Below are 23,717 nucleotides of genomic sequence, written 5' to 3'. Positions count from 1 at the left end.
GATACAGTAAACCTGATAGACAAGAAAGTGGGGAAAGCCTTTAACACATTTTTCACATGTAACAACTCCCTGAACAGAACATAGTGTAAGCACTAAGATCAACAACTAATAAGTGAGACCTCATGAAACTGAAAATCTTCTGCAAGGAAAAATGACAAATGGCAGCCTATCAAACTGGAAAAGATTTTAACCAACTCTATACATGACAGGGGGATGATTTCCAAAATATATAAAGAACGCAAGAACTAGACATCGACAAACCAAATAATAAAATTAAAAGTGGGGGATAAATGTAAACACATAATTCTCAACAGATGAATGTCAAATGGCTGAGAAACACATGAAGACATGTTCACCATCCTTAGCCATCAGGGAAATGCAAATCAAAATGGCTCTGAGATCCTATCTTACAGCTGTCAGAATGACTATATATCACTACTGACAGCTTATGCTGGTAGGGATTTTTAGCAAGGAGGAACTCTCCTCCATTCCTGGTGGTATAGTCTTGCATGCATCCGACTCGACCAGCAAGAACGACGCTGCAACAGGATCCTTCTGCACACGTTTATTGGGAGAGCTTGATTGTAGAGGCAAAGAGACCCGGAGCCCAGAACTGGTGCTGCTTATATAGGCCTAGGAGAGGCGTGTCTCACACCCGGATTGGTTATGCACTATACCTCATTTGCATGTTCCTCATCTGATTGGCTACTTTCTCTCAGTATCTCACAGAACCTCATTAACATACCTCATTTGCATGTCTTACATCTGACTGGTTATTCTCTCAGTACCTCATTATCATACCTCATTTGCATGTCTCACATCTGATTGGTTATTCTCTTAGTACTTTGCAGAGCCTCATTATCATGCCCGGGCCAGGCAGTGTTTTGGTGAAAAACTTTACTGCATAAGTAAGCATTGGTCGTTTGCTCAAACTTATAGGTGGTGGCCAGCAGAAGCCTGCGCCACTCTGCAAGGGCACATGTAGCTTCCCACAGTATAGTCATTTTGGAAAATCAATATGGCAATTTCACAGAAAATTAGGAACTGATCTACCTCAAGACCCAGCTATACCACTCCTGAGCATATACTTCAAACATGTTCCATCCTACCACAAGGACACTTGCTAAACTATGAGCTTAGCAGTTTTATTCCTAATAGCCAGAAACTGGAAACAAACTATATATCCCCCAACTGGAGAATGCATAAAGAAAAGGTGGTACATTTACAAAATGGCGTATTACTCTACTCTTAAAAAAAAAAAAAAAAAAAAAAAAAAAACCATGAAATTTGCAGGCAAATGGATGAAACTAGAAAAAAAAAACTCATCCCCAGTGAGGTAATCCAAACCCAGAAAGACAAACATTGTGTGTACTCACTGGTCAGTGGATATTAACTACAATATAAAGTATAATAATGCTACAGTCTATGGAAGCAGAGAGGCTAAGTAACAGGAAGAGCTCAAGGAGGGTGCATAGATCTCTCTGGGAGGGTGGAATAGAATAGATATCACATAGATATTATGAGTGGATGGGGTTAGGTGGAAAGAGAAAAATCAAGGACCAGTTTAATGAAGGTAAAGAATGCTGAAAGAGATGCCTGGAATTGGGAGGCCATTCCAAAGCAAGATAGAAGCCCAGGGCAACAAAAACTCCCAGGATTTTATGAGGTGGCCATAGCTATTAATCCTAGTAATGGGGGATACAGAGCCTGAATAAGTCATGCCTCATAATCAGGCAAGACTTTCAGTGCAGTTGCTGGGACACCAATCCACCCACAAAACCTTCCACCTGAAATATGTCCTGCCAGCATGAGGTGCTGGGGAAAGGTGGCAGAGAAATTGAGTGGCAAATTAATGACTGGTCCAGCTTGAGACCAATGCCACAAGAGGGAGCCAATTCCTGACACTGCCTGGTGAACCAGAACACAGAGGCCTGATTGCCCTGAGACCTAGGATAGAACCAAATATGCCTGGGAAGAAAGAAAGAAAGAAAGAAAGAAAGAAAGAAAGAAAGAAAGAAAGAAAGAAAGAAAGAAAGAAAGAAAGAAAGAAAGAAAGAAAGAAAGAAAGAAAGAAAGAAAGAAAGAAAGAAAGAAAGAAAGAAAGAAAGAAAGGAGAAAAGAAAGAAAAGAAAAGAAAAGAAAAGAAAAGAAAAGAAAAGAAAAGAAAAGAAAAGAAAAGAAGGGCTGGTGAGATGGCTCAGCAGGTAAGAGCACCCGACTGCTCTTCCAAAGGTCCTTAGTTCAAATCCCAGCAACCACAACAAGATCTGACTCCCTCTTCTGGTGTGTCTGAAGACAGCTACAGTACTTACATATAATAAATAAAAAAAAAAAAAGAAAGAAAGAAAAGAAACGAAAAGGAAAGGAAAGAAAAGAAAAGGAAAGGAAAGAAAAGAAAAGAAAAGAAAAGAAAAGAAAAGAAAAGAAAAGAAAAGAAAAGAAAAGAAAAGAAAAACTTACTCTTATATACTCGAGGGTACCATAATCACAATCAGAAAGACTCTATCCAGAAACAGATGCAGAAACCAACAGTCACATATAAGGTGAGAGTCAGTGAATCATGTAGAAGAAGGGAAGGAAGGATTGTAGAAACCAGAAGTGTCAAGGATACCACAAGAAAAAACCCACAGCATCAGCCTACCTGGACTCATCAGGGACTTTTCCATCCTAGATATGAGGATAGGTATCTAGACTTATTACAACTTGATTTGGTTTGTTTGATATCCCTGGCATGCCTACTCTTCTCTGGAGGGAAATGGAGAACAAGTCATTGGGAAGGGACTGGAAAGAGAGGAGGGAGGAGAGGCTGTGTTTAAGATATAATATATGAGAGAATAAATTATTTTTAAAGACTTTAAATTGATGAAAATAAAATAAATATTGTTTTTGATATTAAGGTGTATATTTTGAAATTCAGAAGCCAGAATGTTTATAAGGGACAGATAATTTTCTAATTTTTCCTACTCAGATTTTATTATAGGAATAATTTTCACATACTAGAAATTTTTCATTAAATGATGGATTTTATTATCAAGATTAGATGCTTATAGTCAGCTATTGGATGGATCACAGGGCTCCCAATGGAGGAGCTAGAGAAAGTACCCAAGGAGCTAAAGGGATCTGCAACCCTATAGGTGGAACAACATTATGAACTAACCAGTATCCTGGAGCTCTTGATTCTAGCTGCATATGTATCAAAAGATGGCCTAGTTGGCCATCACTGGAAAGAGAGGCCCATTGAACACGCAAACTTTATATGCCCCAGTACAGGGGAATACCAGGGCCCCCCAAAATGGAAATGGGTGGGTAGGAAAGTGGGGGAGAGGGTATGAGGGACTTTTGGGATAGCATTGGAAATGTAATTGAGGAAAATACGTAATAAAAAAAAGAAAAAAAATATTGATATCTATATGTCTGCTTTCTCATCTTTCTAAAACATAATGTTTTGGTTAATAGTACAGTTTGACCTTACACTCTTTGTTATGTCTGTGTGCACTGCAATCAAGGAAAGATTACGACAAGATACTTACCAAGTGTCTTTTTAGTTTTTCCAATCTACAATTCAGTGTTTTCTCAGCTGCAGAGGTATTGCTCAGAGGACAGAACACAGACTTTGTCAACGTTTTCTCTATTTTTTTAATCACTAATCCAATCTATTAGACCATATATGCATATATTTGGCCATGAAATATTCCATACTCTAATGCTGGAAAAGTCAAATAAAAGTGGATTCTACACTAAAAAAAAGAAAGTCAATAACAAGTATTAATAGCTCAGCTATAATAACAGTTCGTATCCAATATTTAATCAACTCAAGCAAGTCATAATTTATTTAAAACCTATATCCACCAAATTAAAAAACCTATAATAAATTATTTCAACTACTAGTAAGTTAAAAAGAGGTGTTCATAATTTCAAGAAAATATAAGCACATCTAAGCTCTATGATTACTTTGAAATTTAAAGAAAATATGTATGTCCATCCCTAGACTTATATTTACAAAGGAGAAATTATGTTACCTTGAATGTAAGAATGCTGTAGATTAACCCACTCCATTACCAAGAGATATAGCAGTTACACTATGAAGTCATTGTGATAAAATGATATATGAAACTTTTTCTTATATGAAAATTCTCTCTAGAAAACAAACTGTATTTTAAGAAGATATTACTGAATATTTTGTAATGTTAAAAAAAAAGGTTTTCTGGATTTTTTCTTTTATTATGGATTGAATTAGACTTGAGTAAAACAAGGTCAGCTTTGTAAAAGAATAATAAGATATATAAGGCATATATTTAAAGTGTTTTAAAACATCTTAACTGTCAAAGTATAATTATAAAATGCATGAGAGAAGTAGAAAATAGAAAATAGCTTAGAGTCAGATGGGGTGAAGGATGAGGGCGGGAACATCCTCACTGAGACAGGGGAGTGGGGAGGAATTATGGGATGTGGAACAGTCAGAGGGTGGACTGGGGGTGGGGATAAAATCTGGAGTGTTAAAAAAAATAATAAAAAAGAAAATCACAAACACAAAGAAAAAGGAAAGTTTGAAAATGAAGTAACATTTTCCAGTGCCTCATTATTTAGTAAGGCAATCATGTTTCTTTTTCACTTTTATTCTTTTTGTTCGCTTTGTTTAACTGCGCGTTCGGTAAGAGCTGAAAAAAAATGTTGAAATTGTCCTGAGGGGGAAAAAAAAGATTATTCTGTTACCCCAGCTATTGTTGGACAAAAATAATGTAAATAAAATTAACTTAAAAACCCATGTTCATAATGGCATTTGGGATCAAAGCTGCAGAAATCTGAGTGACTTTGGGAAGTAAAAACTAATTGGAGTCATGTTGATGGCTTGCAGAAAATATGCAGTATTCATTCCTTCATTCCTCTAAGCCCTGCTGGGAAATCACCCTGATCATCACGCCTAAATGTCATTTCTAGAGAAAAGTGTATTTATTCTGACTCATGGGATCTGAGAAGGAATTACATGAGAATACAGGGCAATATGCAATAAAATAACATATCATGAAGAAGAAATCTATCTATCTATCTATCTATCTATCTATCTATCTATCTATCTATCTATCTATCTATCTATCTACCCATCCATCCATTTATCTATCTATCTATCCATCCATCCTTTCCACAATCCCTTTTATCTTGATCATTAACAGGTCTGGAAAATCTTAGTTGATATTTCACAATACTTTAATTTTCCTAAAATATTTAAATTCCAGGAAAAGAATGAAGTCTATATGGCTTATGCAACATTTTCAAGGTAGGCAAATACTAAGATACTGAAAAATATACTAAGTTCCAATTTCTGTCTGGGGGGTGGCATGTAGCTCAATATTAGGGAATTTATGTACCATATAGACAGTACCGAATTTGATACTCAGCAATTGACTTCTGTCTCCAGTGGATCATTTGAATCCATGTTAACAACTTGTCCTTTTGATCAACATATGACCTTTCCTCCCTACTTGCTTCTGTGGAATCAATTTTTCATTTTAGGATTATTCACAGGGAAGTATATTCCATCCTACTCTTGCCTCATTTCATTTGTGAATATCTTGTGTATTTAGAATAATTACCATTGATTGTATTGGCATAATAAGCTCTAAATCTGATTTATAAGTGTTTTAGTTTCACAGCAAACCTTATTGCTCTCTTTGGTTACTTCTAACTTTCATTTTCTCATTATTTTCATGCCTAAATGAATTATTTCATACCCTTTTCCAATTGAATTCAATTTGATTTGTATCTTTCTTTTACCCAATTTCTCAAGATATTTCATTTTGAACTCAATTGTAAAATAAAAAAGTCAACCCACCAAAGTATATGTTAGCAACACAAATATACTTTATATTCATTCAAGTGAGTGATCAGAAAATATGTTTATAATGAACATGTTATATTTGTCAATATTAATTCAGAAATATTGCTCTATAGTGAGATGAAAATTATTGCACAGATGAAAAAAATGTGACTTTTTTCCCTGAATACTATTGGTATCACATTAGGATAAGTCAAATTAAATTAAACGTGTTTTACTAGTTTAATCATTCTAAAGAAAATTTATCAATCACATATTGATTATTTGGTCGAATTTTTGCTCTTTTAATATAAGTGAGGACTGGTAATATTCCTGACTCCTTCTGAGTCAAATGAATAATGAACCAAAAGCAAGGTGATAAAGTGATAATAACAGGGGTTTGTCATCCAAGGTTCTTACACCCTCTCAGATGTGACACTGGCTGTGCAATGAGACACCTTATTTTTCTTCTATCAACAATGTCTGTTAGAACTGGGGTTCTTTTTACATTTGTTCATTTCATATTTCACACCAAAGCTAGAGATCATGAACGTGAAGCATCTGTTTGCAGACTGGTCAGGGAGTTCAATGGTAGGGGATATATCTACCGCGAGTGAGTTTTTGGGTTTCTCACTAAGTACTGAAAAGTTAGATAAGTATAAAATAAAAGTGTTGGGCTAATGCCCATGCATTATCTATAGCTCCTGTAATATGTTTCCATTTCATTTACCTAACATTGCTCAGTATATATGCATATTCTTACAAATTTTATGCCATAATAAAAACCAGAAATTATGAATCTTAATTATTTCATAACTCATATCCATTTAGATTTACACAGAAGCAAACAATTTGGAATCTTTTTAAGTATCTATTTTTTCAAATCTACTAATATTAACTAGACATGGTGGATCCAACCTGTAATTCTGGCACCTGGATGACTGAGACAAGAGATTGCTGAGAGGTCAGTGCCAAGCTGAGTCACCTAATGACATCTAGACCAGCTTTGATCCCAAATAAAAGAATAAATCTACCAAACCCAATGAAGTCACAGTGAGGAAACAATAATTATTTCAAGGATCATTTATTTATCTTTTTTTTTTTTTACAAAATACAAGAACTTGTTCTGCATGAATATAGAGCATATGAAAAATAATGCATTTTTGGAGTCTAATTGTCAGACATTCAGTTTCTCAACTATTCTCTTGAAGCTTTGTTTGGCACTTGGTATTTATATCATAAACAAGGAGGAAGAAAGCTTTTCCCTGTTAATTGAATCAGACCCATAAACATTAACAATTTAAAGATATAAAATCAGACATTTGCCGCACAAGACTCGTTTTGCAAGGTAAATGATTTGCCTATGATCCTAATGTCTTTCAAGATATAAGAGAAGAAGGCTGGAGGGGAGCTAGGTGTGTTCTCTAATGTATCTGCAGCAGTTGATAGTCAATGCAACAGAAGATTTGTTTTGTCTGTGGTACAAGGATATGTCCTATCAGACTCTACTGCATTTTATCTACTTGAACACAAGTAAGCACATACTGATTTTCACTGTCTGACAAAAATGTATAAAAATACAAGAAGCTGGCTGTGTTTGTCAATGGAAAAGCCTATTTTTAATCAGCTAATATGAATGCATTTGCTAAAATTAGTGAAGACAGGAAAATGACTTAGGGGTAATATATACAGAGTTTCAGTACATTTTATATCCACTTGGTGATTTCAGGCACTGTGGCTGTTCAAGATAAACTATTTCATGGGTTAACTTGATAGCAGTTTAATTTTCAGTGCAAGCAAAAGCAAATACCTGCCCAGTGTCACACACATGACCTGGCACAACTGGAATGTTCAAAGCATTTTTATTTTTAACATCTTCACTCTGGAGACATCTTGAGTAAAAACGTCTTATCAAGTTTGCTCTTGGTAGCAATTTAATTTTCAGTGCAAGCCAAAGCAAACATTCATCTCCCTCTCTGTCATATATAGGAACAAGTGTATTTGGAATACGTTCACTTTCTCCAATTTCACTGTGGAAGCATCTTCAATAAAAGGCACTTAGTGTAAACCTTCTATCAATCATGAGAAACAGACTTGAGATGCCTGCATTTAATTATACTAAGCAACACTGCCACAGTCATCTGCCATGTAAACGATGTTCGGTAAGGTTTGCCATCACAATGGTGCTTTCCTGAGAATGGAGCTGGTCTCTGTATGTATCATAAGTGTGCATGCTCAGAGCTGTGGTCACTATCGCGGCTGTCGTCATTTGCTAGTGAGTCCCCTGTCTGCTGGAGGGTGGCTGCACCGATTCCTGACAGCTCTGATGGAAGAAGCGTTCCCTTTTTCACATTCACCAGTTCCTTTTCTCGGGCAGCAGCTCCTTGCTGTCCCCCTTTGACCCGCTTCCACTTCATTCTCCTGTTCTGGAACCACACTTTCACCTTCAAAAAAAGGGAATAAGTAAGTCAGCAAAGGCAATAGAACCTAGTTCCTCAAGTGCCTGCGCAGGTACACCATGATGCAGCAATTAGAAAAACCATGCAGGATTGTAGTGAGTTAGATAGCATGTGCGTAGTAATGGAAAAAGCTTAGTACATTCAAAGAATTATCGTAAATTCCAACACATAACACAAAGTTACAAATAGGCGAGGACGTTTGCTTGGAATGTTTACCTCTATCAAAGTTTGCACATTCTCATCTTTGACTTGACCGTAGAATTTTTACAGGTTTATCTGCTGATAAATCCGCCTCTGAAAGCGCACTATTTACTATGAAAGTCCCTTAACTTGGAAAGGCATGAATTATCTCTCAGCACATCCTTTCAGATCGGCGGGGGGCGGGGGGGAACATAATTCACCTCAGTAAAGGACCGGATGCTCCTGATTTATATGGAATGGTGTCCCAATAAAACTAGACTGAAGAAAAGTCTCAAGCCCACCACTGCTAAACTGGGGACTGTCTGCAGGACCTGGCGCAGTTGGTTTCCTGATACTCTACAGGAAGTCTGTCTTTACTGGTCTTCTTTCTGCTCTTGCCTTTATTAACGTTTACTTCAGGAATATCATTGAACTGTTGCCAAAGAATGCAGCCACAGTAAAAATTCCTCAGTATTTACCTTGCACCCCCCACCCCTGCCCGGGTGTATACCCAGAAACTTCCTCAAAGGACTCAAGAGAATGTGACAATCCACCTCAGTACAAAATAAATAAATAAATAATAAATAAACAAAAAAACATAAACCAGTTTTTCTAAGTTAGCTTTCTTATTGATTAGTTCATGAATTCATATTGATTAACTTATTTCACAAGATCTAGATTTGTCAGCACTTTTTTTCTAATACTAGGACTACTTACTATGTCCTTACTTTGAGATTTTTAAAAAATCTCTGCTAACCTAAAAGCATCGCCATGTTTATGATCACTTGGCTTCTTTTGTTTGGTATTTTTCCTTCCTGGTTTGCATTCAATTCTTTACACTATTTCATTTTGTATTTTATACATTGTTTGCAAGCTACTCTTGCCCACTTTCTAAAATAGTCTACCCATACCCCACGACCACCATTCCACTGGGTTATAATTCATGCTAACTGTTAAGCCTTCAACAAACTCCTATACCTCTGACAAAAATATTTTTTCAAACCTGATAGAAAAATGCCTGACTCTTCTGTATCACAGACATTTGAACATTTATCTCAGTCTCAATTTATACCAGCACACAGTGCTCCAGAGGAATGGTGAGATGAGTGTTCTCCTTCCAAAGATGTTTGAATATTACACTGTTTCAATGAAGCTAGTGGGATGTTTTCAAATATTTGCACAGTGAATTATTAGATATTTCATAGCTCTAGCCTTTAATTTATGTCACTTTAATTACTAACTGGAATCATGTGTTATACTTTACCCATGCACATATTAATCCATTTACAATACAGAATCACAAAGTATAGCAAAAAAGGATTTTAATAGTTATCACTAAGATGTTCACATATTATTACTACTTAGCAACCAAAAGGTTAGTAACTGCCTTTTATTCAGTAACTGCACGGAGACAGCCAGCTTGAATCTGGGTACCATTTGCACACTATTTATAATATATTTTTCTGTTTTCAGTGTTATTTAAATTTTAGAGTAAGGATGTTAAAGGTTAAGTGACTTGAGTAAAAGTCATATTATACAGAAGGAAAGAACAGTGTGTGATTTAACCTTGGGAGCCCTGTAGTTCTCTGCGGTGCCTTTTATTCTCTCTTCTTTGGTACCTGCTGTATTTCAAACTCTTATTTAAGATATAAAACAGCAATGTGTGTAAAATATGTGAACTTCATTAATATAATTACCATCATTCACCTACTTGATTTAATTAGGTTTGTAAATACCAGACTATTGTCCTATGGTATAATTCCTATACATAATTATACTACTACTCTGGATAATTACCTTTGCAAGCCTAACATTCTGTTATTTCAGTGCAGCAGGGGTCTTGGCTCAACTTTTCTTCGTCTTTGTGTTTGCATCTCTCTCTCTCTCTCTCTCTCTCTCTCTCTCTCTCTCTCTCTCTCTCTCTGTGTGTGTGTGTGTGTGTGTGTATGACAGAGAGAAATGTTTGTATTTGAGTTATTGTGTATTGAGCAAAGCAACTCTTAATAACTTATTGTTATAATTATAGACCAATTCATTTCTCAACCCTCATCAGAAAAGTGTCTATGTGCAGTAGATATTTGTGAATAAGGTATTCATCACTGACTGTAGTTGAAGCTTTTGTTATGTCAGAGACTGTGTTACCTTCATATTTAAAGATTTTCTTTAAATGTTTGCTGTTGTGGCTGTTGCTATTGATAGTTTCTGATGAGAGTTTCATTTTCACAGTGGTAGAGGGAAGGGTACTGAGTTCTGTCTGCATTGACTTGTAAAGCACACATTGCTGTGTTGCCACGCCACAAAATTAATTGAAGATTAATTGAAGATTAAACTGACTCTCAGTTTCTCACTTGGCTTGTTAACTCATCTTCATGACAATTCTGAACGCACAATTGTCTTCTTGGTCCATAGGAGGCCACAAAGAAAGAAAATTAAATATAAATTTTAAGTGTTCATTGCCAAGGTACCTACAGTCCTGCTGATCGTTGAAATATCAATATATCATAATTCATGTTTATATAACACCACAAATGTCTGCCTTTTGAAGAGAAAAACAGACAAAATACTAAACATCTGCACCAAAACTGAAAATTTCAGTACCTTATCCAGATGTCTTATAATAGCTCGAATTTGTGGACTTAATATTCTATTTTCACTATTGTCTGGGCAACTGAAACAGCATTATCCATAATCTAACAAATATTGAGTCATATCTTTATGATCAGAAACTATTCAATGAATATTTCAGAAATACAATTTCAAATGGAATAATGCAATTTTTAGTGACTAAATTTGGCCAAAGTAGTTAATCTGATGCACACAACATTAATAGGCTCACGGAGGCAACAATCAGTAGGTCAGTGGTATCATCAGCATCTAAACTAGAGAACTGGAACCACAAAAATCATAAACTAAAAAAGAAAAAAAAAAGAAAAGAACTGCTCATTCTGCATTTTTTTGGTACAGACAAGGTTCCATCTTGTTAAAAGAAGGGGTTCTGCCCTATCTAAAAGCATCTTGCATGAGTCACTGTCTGGGCTCTCTGGTGTGGCTTGCTAGGGAGCAAACCGTGAGAAGAGGGTTAAAATGCCTCTAAGACTGAAGACCAGTGCCCCTTTTGCTTTAGCACAGAGCTGATGAACCTCTGGCTCTGCAATTTTGGTTCTGCATCTTGCATTGTGGTTCATTCATATTAATGTGTCAGAGAAGTTTACTATCTCTCATATTTTTGAACAAAGCAAATTTAACTTTTCTCATTCACTGTCAAACTGCATACTGAGTGAAAAGCAAACCACCAGAGAAGCAAGAAATAGAATGCCTCCTCGGTAACTTTTGACTTGTAAACACAACTGCATCTTACACACACACACACACACACACACAACCAAATGCATGAACTAAATCCGATAAAGCGTCTGCTAATCATCATCTGAGTAAAACCTTAATCAAAAATAAAAGAACTCCTCATTTTGTAGTTAAAAAAATTATACAATTGAAAATGTACTAGGATCCAATTTAACAAAATTAAAATTTTGGCAAATTTATGTGAGCCTTCATTATCCCGAAGAATTAAAAGAAATGTCTCTTAATTTGCAAATAAAAAATCCTCTTTAAAGTCCTATTCTTACCACAGTTTATAGTTCATTCCATCCCACAGTCATTTTCCTAGCTTTGTGGTTCTCAACTTTCCTAATACTTCCTTCATATTGTGGTGACCCCCAACCACAAATTATTTTTGTTGCTACCTCATAACTGGTATTTGTCTACTTTTATGAATTGTAATGTAAAATATCTTATGTTTCTGATGGCCTATGGTGACCCCTCTGAAATGATCATTCAATTCCCATTGGGGTCACACCCATCAGGTTGAAAACTACTGTTCTAGGTGAAGTCAAATCATGTTTGGCCTCTTAAAATAGCTGGCATACAAAAAGGCTTTGGGCATTCTACTTATCTTACATGACTTAAATACTGCTGGACTAAGGTGGGCAGTGCATTCTAAATCACTGGCTCTGTAGGTCGTCCTACATGATCTCTAGTAGACAATTTGTCTAATCATGAAAACAACTCACCAAAAATAGCTAAACACATTCATAAAGATGTGTGGAGGGACAGTATCTAAAATTGAAATATAAACGGCTAAAATTTGTATATGTGGTACAAGAAATAATTCTTATATTTATTAAAAATATATTGTGTATTAATCAAAAATACACAGCATTAGGCTATTAATGATAATTTAGGCTATTAATAATATTCATACAATGAATATCAAATGTCTCTCACTTCAAACAATGAAAACTAGTTCAAGTAGGTGTCATTTGCCCTTATCTCAGCAGAGAGGCCATGAATTCAATGTGCTGACTCGAGCACTTTCAGCTTATCTACAAGACTGCAATATTAAACCCCTGTTCAGCTCTGTGAGGTGGAAGTATCTCCATTCCTATATTTGATAGCGTACACTCTATAAAATGTTCCATTTCCAGTAATTTAGTTCAGCCCTACTGCTGCTGTCTCCCTTTCTTTCCATTACATGATAATAAAAGTCTGGCAGGAAATTTATCTACCTATATCTGGATAGACACAGAAACAAAGAATAAGTTTGTACAGCTTAAAATACTTTTGATATGGAGATCTTTATGTTGGACCTGTAAATTGTCCCAAATAACCCTGCCACTGTTGATCTTGAAGAAAACATGAGGTTATATCAGGAACAACCAGCTGTAAATCAGAAGCAGTAGGATTAATAAATATGTTACTGCCCTACAAAACAAGATTATGAAATAGAACTACAACTTTATGCTAAAGTCATCATTCTTATATAATGTAAACTAATTTTATCTAAGAGCTATTTGTCAAATAATATCACATTGGAAAGTAGGCCTCCTCCCTAAAGCTGAAAAGAGTTGAAAGATAATTGTAAAATCTATACTCTATGCAACTATAGAGTCCCTTGACATTTATCTATGGAAGAAGTGTGTGTGCGTGTATGTGTGTGGGGGGGGCTGTAAATATGAAACTCATTTAGAAGACTTTATAATGCTTCTCAGGCAGGAAATGTGAAATTAACTTGCCTAGAGATGTTTTAGAATTTAATATACTTCACATTTTTCTAAGATAATACCTAGCATTGTTGAAAACCTTTATAAAAACATACATGTGTCTTTCTATAATATGTGACTCATATGTTAATCAGTGACACAAATATAGCAAATATCTATTGCACAAGTACACATTTTATTGTCAGTCACAGAAAAATTTAATATTAAAGCACATCAAAGATTCACCTGATTGCATAGTAGGTTTAAAAATTAATTATTTATCCAAATAATTCTGCTATGAGTCTAAATATTAGTTTTCTCTCTACTTACTTTAGTGAATTATTTATCTGTATTTGAGTACTGAAAGCTTCTATCAAAATCAAGAAAAAATTAATATTTAACAAATGCAATTAAATTAGGATAAATATTAAACAATATATGTTTAGATATGTTTTTAACATATTTCAGCTATTTTTCTAAATTTTATTTCAATTTAAAATATGTAAAAACTAATTCATATAAAAGAAAGGAAGAAAACACAGAGATACAATTAAAACAAAGGTTTGTAAGAGTTTATGGGTCAAGATGTGGATGGCAGTATGAATTCGTTTTGCTGAAATCACAGCAGTGTTGAAGTGATAGGATATTTATATTGTAGCCTGAACAGTTGCTCTCTCCCAGTTTATACACAGAAATCCTCAATATGCTCAATATGATGCCATTAGAAGTGGGGTCTTTGAAATATTACTGCATAAAGGTAATTACTCTTTGAATTACTTCTCATATGAATTACTTTCCATTTCTCAGATTAACATTATAGTCGTATCCTCAGAGAGTTAGCTAGCCCTTCAGCCACATAGATCCAGAGTGAGAAGAAACCCCACTCCCATCCTGACACCACCCCCTGCATTGCTTTGATCTTGGACTTCAATTTTCTGAAATGGTAAGAAATTAATTTAAGTGGTTTTAGAAATCTGGTCTACTGTATTTTGTTGTAGATGCACAAATGAACTTAAAAACATTTCATCCGATTTTAAGGAACATGAATTTTCATGGTATCTTATGAGTCTATAGATAATGACATTATAAAAGCTCAAGCTCCAAAATTAAAAATCAATAATATTTCACTGGGAATGACTCCCCAAAATTTTAGAGAAATTTTTCTTTAGTTCTATAAGAATAGAAATGTGTTATTATTATTGAATCACATAATGTGTGTGCTTTATTCGGATGAAATGAGCACAATAAATTCATCACATGAAGCAAAAGTAAATTTCTAAAATTTAGTAATTTGAGACAGTAGATAAACAAAAATGTATAGGAATAAAATCTTAACATTTACTACAACGTGAAACATTCTCCTCCGTGTCCATAGTTAAATTCACCAGCCTTTGCCACTGCTAACACGTGTTCACCTTTCCTGTCCTGTGAACTACAGCACTGGCTTTCTAGCTTTTTCTGACAGGATTTTCTTTCTATCCCCCAGTTCAACAAATATTTTTTTTACCAATGTATTGATCCAACATGCCATGAATAGACTCCACCATGTAGCTCTCTTGTTCACCCTCTGCTGAAAATTCTTTTGTTTCCACCATGATGGATAAGAGAAACATGCTTCCTTCCATTTGTATCCCAAACAGATTTTACTAATATAAGAAAATAAACTTCTAAGTGGCCAATCCTAAACATTCCTTTTATTTTATTTTTTCATTTAAAATTTGTTATCTAGTTTCTCTAGATATTTGGTATTAAGGATATGCCCCATTACAGAGGAATGCCAGGGCCAGGAAGCAGGAGCGGGTGGGTTGGGGAGCAGGGCGGGGTAGGGTATAGGGGACTTTCAGGATAGCATTTGAAATGTAAATGAAGAAAATATCTAATAAAAAAAGGAATTTAAATTCTAATGAACACATTATCCTTTCAGTTAACTTGTGACTGCCAGAAGAAATGGGCAAAATAGGAAACAAGGTGCACAACCCCGAGTTTTTAATTATTTGGGAACTTGAGTATTTCTCTCGGTGTTTGTTTGTTTGTTTACTTATTTATTTTTATTTTCTGCTTTTTATTTTGTTTTGTTTTTGTAAGAGCATTGCTGCTATACCCCAGAATGACTTCTAAGGACTTTTTTCTTTGCACTAAGCTTGGTTGGGTGGATGGCTTTGAACATTAAACGTTGGTAAAAATGGGATAAACAAAGCTTAAGGAACCCTTACAGGATGAAATTTCTTCTCAATGTTCCTGGGAGCATTTGTTCCACTCTGAAGAACCTTGGGTAGGCTGATTAGAAGACCAACTGTCCCTGAGTAGCTTCAGACAGCATTTAGCACTGGATCAAAGACTGAAAGTTCTGGGATGGGTGTAGGAAATGGTGGGAAAACCATTATAAAACCCAGACACATAAGCTTGTAAATAAACATAGTGTAGACTGTTTTGTGAAAGCATTAATACTAGATAAAGTCCACTACACAGCGAAGACAAGCTGACTTAAAATCGAAGTGATATTGAAAAACATTATGATTTGAAATAGGGTACATATATAACTGTTGCATATAATATCATTATATCAAGTCAGGTAGAAAGAATAATTATTGAATGTATATTCCTCATTTCCATTAGTTTACAGAACCTCTTTTAAAATTAATATGTTCTTAGTCAAGTATGAAACTGATTTTCTCTGACCAGCTGATGAAAGATGATGGTCCACCACTCTGAATAAGCGGAGAGCTTTGCCTTTGTTCTTGGCAAGAGCTCAGTACTATGTCCATCATTATATAGGTGGGAAGTCAGCCCTAGTTTCCAATTTTCTAAAACATGAGGGTCTTTCCTGGAATTCTTGGTTTCTACATAAACTAATGTGTAATTTGTCTTTTCTTTAATTTTCTATTCCCAGATAAACACATAAAAGCAGACCAGCTATCTGATGATACAGATTTTAGATTCTGCTTTCTGAAGTGCCAAATGCTACACAATCATAGAGGAAACTGTGTGTGAATCGGGCAAAGAAAATGTGGTACTTCAGAGCTCAGGAACTAGTCATAATATTTAATAAAATATAAACTGCCAATAAATAAAACCACATAAAAGTTTCCCTTTGTATATTTTCTCTAACCAGAAATAACCCACAGAAGATGAAATATAAAAATTAGCAGAAAGGAAGAATATGATTTAAGAAACTATATAAAAAAATTACTTGCTATCCTAAGACTTGTAGTCATTTGTCCACACCCTGTTGGTATTTCCCTGGTCCCAATGGGACTTCTGGAGGAGGAATGTACAGTGAGAGAGGAAGTAAAACTCTTGCCCTAATAGCGCCTGGTATAATGAGCACTGTCCATAAAGATGTTTGCATTTGCCTTTCAGGAATGTTTCTCTAGCTAGCAAGATTGTTAACCATCTGCAGGCTGGATTCTCCTAAGGTCAATATGAATTTATACAGAATGTGCTCTCTGAGTGCTAACAGAACAAGTTATTTTCCATCCAAGTAAAATCCAGTAAAGGCATCTCTAGAATAATTTATCTCATTTAGTTCTCATTAACTGAACATATGGATCATTACTGCTTAAAGCATTGTTTGAGTTGATAGCAGACTATTGAATTCCCAGAAGAAACAACCATTTTAAAGTATTTTGATTAATAGAGAATAGTTTCCAATGATCTATGCATTTTTGCTGCCAATCACTGCCCTGTCTTTTGAACATAGGCTACAACCCTGATTATTTCAAAACATGTGAGAATAAATGGAGGGGTAGGAGTCATTTCCAGATGAACGCATTTCAAAGTCAGGGACCTGCCAATTCTTTATCACCTCCTGTGGTTACCAACAGCACCACATGCTGAGAGTCCAAGGACAGTGAGCCCTGGCTTTGTAAACTATGTGTAGAAAATAAACCATCAAGAGTTGTTTAGGTTTTTTATGCTATTTAGTTTTAAAGGTTAATGTTCTATTGCAACATGACATGGCCTATTCTGACCTGTACAGACAACTAACCTTTTATTGCACCAAATGAGGAGTGCTTAAATATAAACACAGGAAGTATTTCACCATTTGCCCACATTATTTAAAACAAACTGTGTTTTTAAAGTAAACAGGGGAGTACCACCGTCACAAAGCATTCCTTTTCAAAACTCAGTAAATGCACCTTTCATTTAGATATCTATTTTTTTTTTCATTTTGATAAACAAAGGTTTAATCATTGAATAGTGGAGATTTCTAATTGGTATTTGCAAATCATAGGTCTGGACAATTCAAATGGTAAATGAAGATTGCTGAGCTATATAGCAAAATAAAAGTTACCTGTCTTTCAGTGAGGTCTAGATTCACTGCTATCTCATATCTTCTCAGTCTGGTCAGATAATTGTGATGGGCAAATTCTGCCTCGAGTTCTCTGATTTGCTCTTTGGTAAAAGCTGTTCTTTCCTTCCTAGGTTTGCTGTTCACTTCTGACTTGTAATTTCCTTCCTGGGAATCTGGGGGGAAAGTGCAAGAAGATTGGTGTTAACACAGTCATGCAAAAGTGTGCAACCATACTATTCACAGTCACTGAATAATTACTTCTCCAAGTGCTTTGCTAGACAAGACTGACAGTGAGCAAAGACATTAAAACAGATCACACACGTCTCCACAGAGTGAGATAAGTTTCTCTCTCTCTCTCTCTCTCTCTCTCTCTCTCTCTCTCTCTCTCTCTCCCTCCCTCCCATATGTATGTATATATATATATATATGTTTATGTGTGTATATATATATGTATATATATATATGTATATACATATGTCTTTCAATCAAATATCACATATAAAATTTTGTCATTTTGCTGAACAAAAGATTAATCATTGAGTAGCAGAATTTACATTTGCAAATTATAAATCCATATGTATATGCAAATATATATATTGGCTTTCTGGTAACTCATAACATAATTGGTAATGTTATTCATACATCTATAAAATACGAACATGGTTTTTACATTCTAAGGTGATACTGTGACAATAAAATAAACCAACTCATCATCAGAAAACAATTGTAGAAATAAAATGGAAACCCACTAGGCAGGAAATTTTAAGGTAAATAATTTTGGATTCACTCTTGCTCAAATCTAAGCTGACCAGGTATGGATTTCTCAGAGCAGCAGGAATAGAAATGGGCTCTCACCAACTTCTTGGCACATTGGTTCCTCCCTTTACTCTAATAGGTGATATAGTAGTTTTCCCTGGCTGGTCATTACTTATGTCCACTTCTCCAAATTGTCACTTACTCTCCATATATGCTGGGATTCCCATCTAAGCTGGGCAAGGAAGAGTTTTCAATCCGGGTCAAAGCATGTTTTGTGACATACAGCCTGGTTACACTTTAGGATGCCACTGGGACTAAAAGAGTTTATAACAGTTGCCAGCTCCTAATTAGGCATGTTTACATGAAGATAACATACCTGGTTCCAAGTACAAACTAGAGTTCACCAAACACTTGTTTTTAACCCAAATATTTGTCGGTAGCCACACTGTTGTAGCTTTGAGCTGTTCTGGCATGATGTAAATAAAATTTCCAACTAATCTAATTTTTCACCCTGTGGGCTATTCTGGCAAGCAGCGTCACATCATGGAATATTTAGCTTTCAAATCTTTCTCCTAAATCTATCCATGCTCACATGAAACAAAAGAGCTTTGCCAGCTTGCAGCTACTCTCACTGAAGTACTGGCTGGTGGTTATTTATACGGAGACAATGGTCTTTTCCGTTCAGATAAGCAACTCTGGAAACCGACAGCAAAGCAGCAAGTTTTTTTCATGAGGAGTTCAATTTGAATGACTCACAGTTCACACGTTCCCATATGTAAGCATGAATGAACAAACTCACATTGGGAAAAGCCTATTACCTTGTATTTATTTTTCTTTCTCTGACATTGATCTCCTCTAGCTTTTGAAATATTCCAGAGTATTTCATAAATATATCACATAGACACAAAACATGTGATGCATTTATACAGACAGCCATTATGAGTAGAAATATATAACAGTAGGTTTATATAGCTAGTGAATGGATTTAAGGAAAAATCTGGTTATAATTCACTACTTCAATCCACAATTTATGGAACGACTGAATCTCAAAGCTAAATTGCTAAGGAAGAGAAGTCTGTCAAGCAAAAGGAAGTGAGATATGCACATTCATATTTTCAGTAATTGAAGAAACCATCATTGAGTTGAAGCTAACCTTGAAGAAGAGCTACATGCTTCTTAAAGAAGAAAGTCATTATTTGCTCATCCTGAGTAACCTACCATCTCCAGACTGCCTATTATTTATTTATTTATTTATTTATTTATTTATTTATTTATTTAAATTTATATATTTATTTTACACTCCATATTTTATTTCCCCCCTCCACGTCCACCCCTCCAACTGTTCCACATCCCATACCTCCTCCCCACCCCCTGTCTCCACATGAATGTCCCCACCCCCCCTCATCCCACCTGACCTCGAAATTCTCTGGGGCCTCCAATCTCTTGAGGGTTCCAGCTCAAGGGGAGGTCCCAAGGCCTGACACTATTACTGAGGATATGGAGCACGCACACAAAGGGATTTAGCATGACCACACTCCTGACGACCTATTTGCTGGAGAAATGGCTAGGAAGTTTGGATGAGACTTTTGGCAGATTTCACATCAGCCTCCATATGTTTCACAGCTGTTTCAACTAAGGCAAAGCTCTATCATCTCCAGCCTCCCACATCCTCTGCCAAATGGTAGGTGTGGAAGGGGGAATTTGGAACGTGCCTTTCTTCCCTACCACCTTTAACACAACCTCAGCATTTCTACAACAGTTTTTCAATTCCAGTACTTTCCTGCACTAGTGGGTGCACCTTAGCATTCTTGCTACATCTAAGTTATGTTGACTTCTGTTTTCAGACCTAACATTTGGCTACTGGGAGTATGTTAATTGAAGAAGTCTGCTCTTTCTGTGCGGGATTGACTCTGCCCTCTGAGGATCATTTCTGCCTAGTGTTTAGAACTATTCTACATGTGACATCCCCCTCCCCTTCCTCAGTACAAAAAGTAGTTCAAGGGCAATCATTTTTTTAAGACTAGTAATATAAAATATCAATATTTTCATAAATGGTACATAATGGTTTTTAATGTAAGTTAAGAAATAAAAACATGATGAATATATAACCCATAATTTTACCATGTGTATAAAATTTTAAAGTTAAAGATTTTAGTTTAGAATGACAAAGAATTCTGATTTTCAAAACTATCTCAACATCAATTTATCTATTCTTGCACCCAAAAGAAAATAATGAATGAAGCCAAGTTTGACTGTGTTTCTATGGATGTGAAAGACAGAAGCAGAGAGAAATTACACAAAGAAAAACTACAGACTTATTCCTAAATTGGTACAAATTTAGTAAGTGAATTAGATTAGAAAACAATTCACAATTTGCATTTAAAAAAATCTACCTAAGTCCTCACACATTAGATATGGCTTCTTCCCTGAAGCAGGCAATGACTTTGCCTTGGCACCTCACTGCAGTCTACAAGTAAACCTGAAGGAATTGTAACACTGTGGTTCTTGCTTCTTCCTGTCTCCTTGGTAATTTTAAGATGATTACAGGTAAAGGAATTTGGGACAATTTGAATAAAGCAACTATTCCTTCATTCCACTTAAACCCTTGAGTTTTTGTATTTGCTCTGTTTTCTTTGTTGCCCATGCTTTGCAAAGTTCCTTGACTTTGATTAAGGAAGCACTGGTGAGCATTTTCATTTTAATCATTGCCTATCACTAAGTAGTATCTTCTAATTGGAGGAATTCAACTCAATGGTTCATTTTCTATGGCATAAACATAATGTAGAATCCAAAAAAAAAAAAAGAATTAGATATGTTGATAAAATTTTACATCAAAAGTAATGTTGTTATTCATTTCAAATATATTGAATGTGAAGTATTTCATTAAGACACCAACAAAAAATATAAAGGGGCCAAAAATACAGAATATTTATATAATCACTTTATTGAAATTTGGCATATATTTAATACCTGACTCTTCTCACTGCAAGTTTTAAATTGCTTAATTCAAAATTCAATTTAGTACACATTCTGGGTAAGATTTTTGCAATTAAGAATTCCTAGGATGTCAGGACTCAAATCTATAATTCCAGAACTACTGAAGGGGCTGAGGCCACAGGATTGACACAAGCTGGACTCTAGTCAGGGCTTAAGAATGAGCAGATTTCTGAGTTCGAGGCCAGCCTGGTCTACAAAGTGAGTGCCAGGACAGCCAGGGCTACACAGAGAAACCCTGTCTCAGAAAAAAAAAAGAATGAGACTCTCTAAATAAAATTAAATAAGGATGAAACAATGACAACAACAAATCACCTCTGGTTACAAGGCAGAGATGATGGTATGAACCTGTAATCCCAGGACTCAGGAATTAAGACAGAAGGATAAAGTAATAGAAGAAGGGGGGAGTAGGAGGAGGAGGAGGAGGAGGAGGAGGAGCGGTAAGAAATAAGAAATGAGGAGGGAGAGAAAGAAAAGACAGGTGTGCTGTTAAGCTGCTAGTGTATGCTCTCTCCAGTTTCTGTTTGGAGGCACTCAGAGCTATGAGATTTCCTCTTAGCACTGTTTTCATTGTGTCTCATAAGTTGGGGTATGTTATGGCTTTATTTTCATTAAATCCTAAAAGTCTTTAATTTCTTTATTTCTTCCTTAACAAAGTTATCATTGAGTAGAGCGTTGTTCAGCTTCCATGTGTATGTGGGCTTTCTATTATTTTTATTGTTATTGAAGATCAGCCTTAGTCTGTGATGATATGCTAGGATGCATAGGATTATTTCAATCTTCTTATATCTGTTGAGGTCTGTTTTGTGACCAATTATAAAGTCATTTTTGGAGAAGGTACCATGAGATGCTGATAAGAAGGTATATTCTTTTGACTTAGCAGCTTGACAGCACAACTGAAAGCTCTAGAACAAAAAGAAGGAAATAGACCCAAGAGGAGTAGAAGGCAGGAAATGACCAAACTCAGGACTGAAATCAACCAAGTAGAAACAAAAAGAACTATACAAAGAATCCTCTGTTCATTTTAGCACAAGGAGAAATGCTGACAGATTTTGAAAGAGAATTCAGAGCTGTGTCCATGAACCCCAGTACACCTCCTATCCAGCTTGTGTCGGCCAGCAAATGGAGTCATGTGGAATTATTGCATCTTCAGAGAGATGGGGACAGAAAGGGTATTTTCACAAGTTGAAGATAGTGCATGACTTGGCAATGGCTAGAATATTCTGACACTTCTGATTACTCTTAATAGAGCAAAAGAAACTTAGCTCTTTTATGACATAAGACAACATATGAATTTGCAGTGCCATTGTAGAAAAATGTGTACCTGTTCTTTTAGTAACTTGATAAATTCCGTTGATGTGAGGCAGACAGGCCAAAGTTGCTTTTATAACTCAGTCAGTAGATGTCTCTATTGACTATCAGCTATTAACTATCAGTGTAGCTTGTTTATTTCTCATGATTCTGAGTTGTCATTTTGTCTAGTCTTCATGGTGAGTTTACTATAGTCTTATAACACTAATGAAATTGAACAATTTCTTTGTGACTGCTTTGCTTCTTTTCTAGGCTGACAGAAAAGACTCATGTAGATTTTCCTTCTGTGACTTTGTTTCTGCTACTGTAGACTGGATTCTCAAACTGCTGGAATTCCTCCCCATGCTTTATTTATGGAGAATGGTTTGCTCTGATTAGTTTACCTGAAATCCAGCTTAAAATCAATAAAGCATCGCTCAGTGCTTCTGTGTATTGGCTTTCCATGCTCATTTATACAACTCATGGAATCAGTTAGAAGAGTGACAATAGTTCTGTATGTTTTGTATCTGCAATGATGTCTTTAGGCATGCTCAGATATAAAAGTACCAAACCTACAAAAGTGTAAACCTAAACGAATGAGGAGTATGATTAACACACCTTATGCCTCTGAAAATGTCACAATGAAACACACTGTGTATAATTAATTTGTCAAAAATAAAATACAACAAATTTATAGGAAAAGGATTAGATGTTATACCAAATGAAGGCATATATTACACAAAGCTAGCATTTTTTTAAAAACAACCTTAACAAGCATTGATATTTTGAGATAGATCGTTCTTTTCAGATTAAATTCCACTGAAACAAACACATTCAAAATAGAGGTCTCAGTGACAGACTGGGTCAGTCACTCAGAGTATGTAAGGAGATCT

At 35.5% G+C, this 23,717-nt stretch overlaps 1 protein-coding gene across 1 annotated transcript in view; it reads right to left on the bottom strand.

The window, feature by feature from the left end:
• Nucleotides 1-6,941: 6,941 nt before the first annotated feature.
• Meox2 (mesenchyme homeobox 2) overlaps nt 6,942-23,717 on the bottom strand; it is a 60,053-nt gene continuing 43,277 nt past the window's right edge. The window contains exons 2-3 of the mRNA XM_021179543.3: nt 17,785-17,957; nt 6,942-8,256 (exon numbers count right to left, since the gene is read on the bottom strand). Of these exons, the coding sequence (XP_021035202.1) occupies nt 8,032-8,256; nt 17,785-17,957 (398 nt within the window). The 3' untranslated portion in view covers nt 6,942-8,031. The remainder of the gene's footprint in view (nt 8,257-17,784; nt 17,958-23,717) is intronic.

Source organism: Mus caroli, unplaced genomic scaffold (assembly GCF_978045245.1).
Source record: "Mus caroli unplaced genomic scaffold, Mus_caroli_1 scaffold_14, whole genome shotgun sequence".
Taxonomy (NCBI): Eukaryota; Metazoa; Chordata; class Mammalia; order Rodentia; family Muridae; genus Mus; species Mus caroli.
This window is presented reverse-complemented; position numbering and strand designations above follow the sequence as displayed.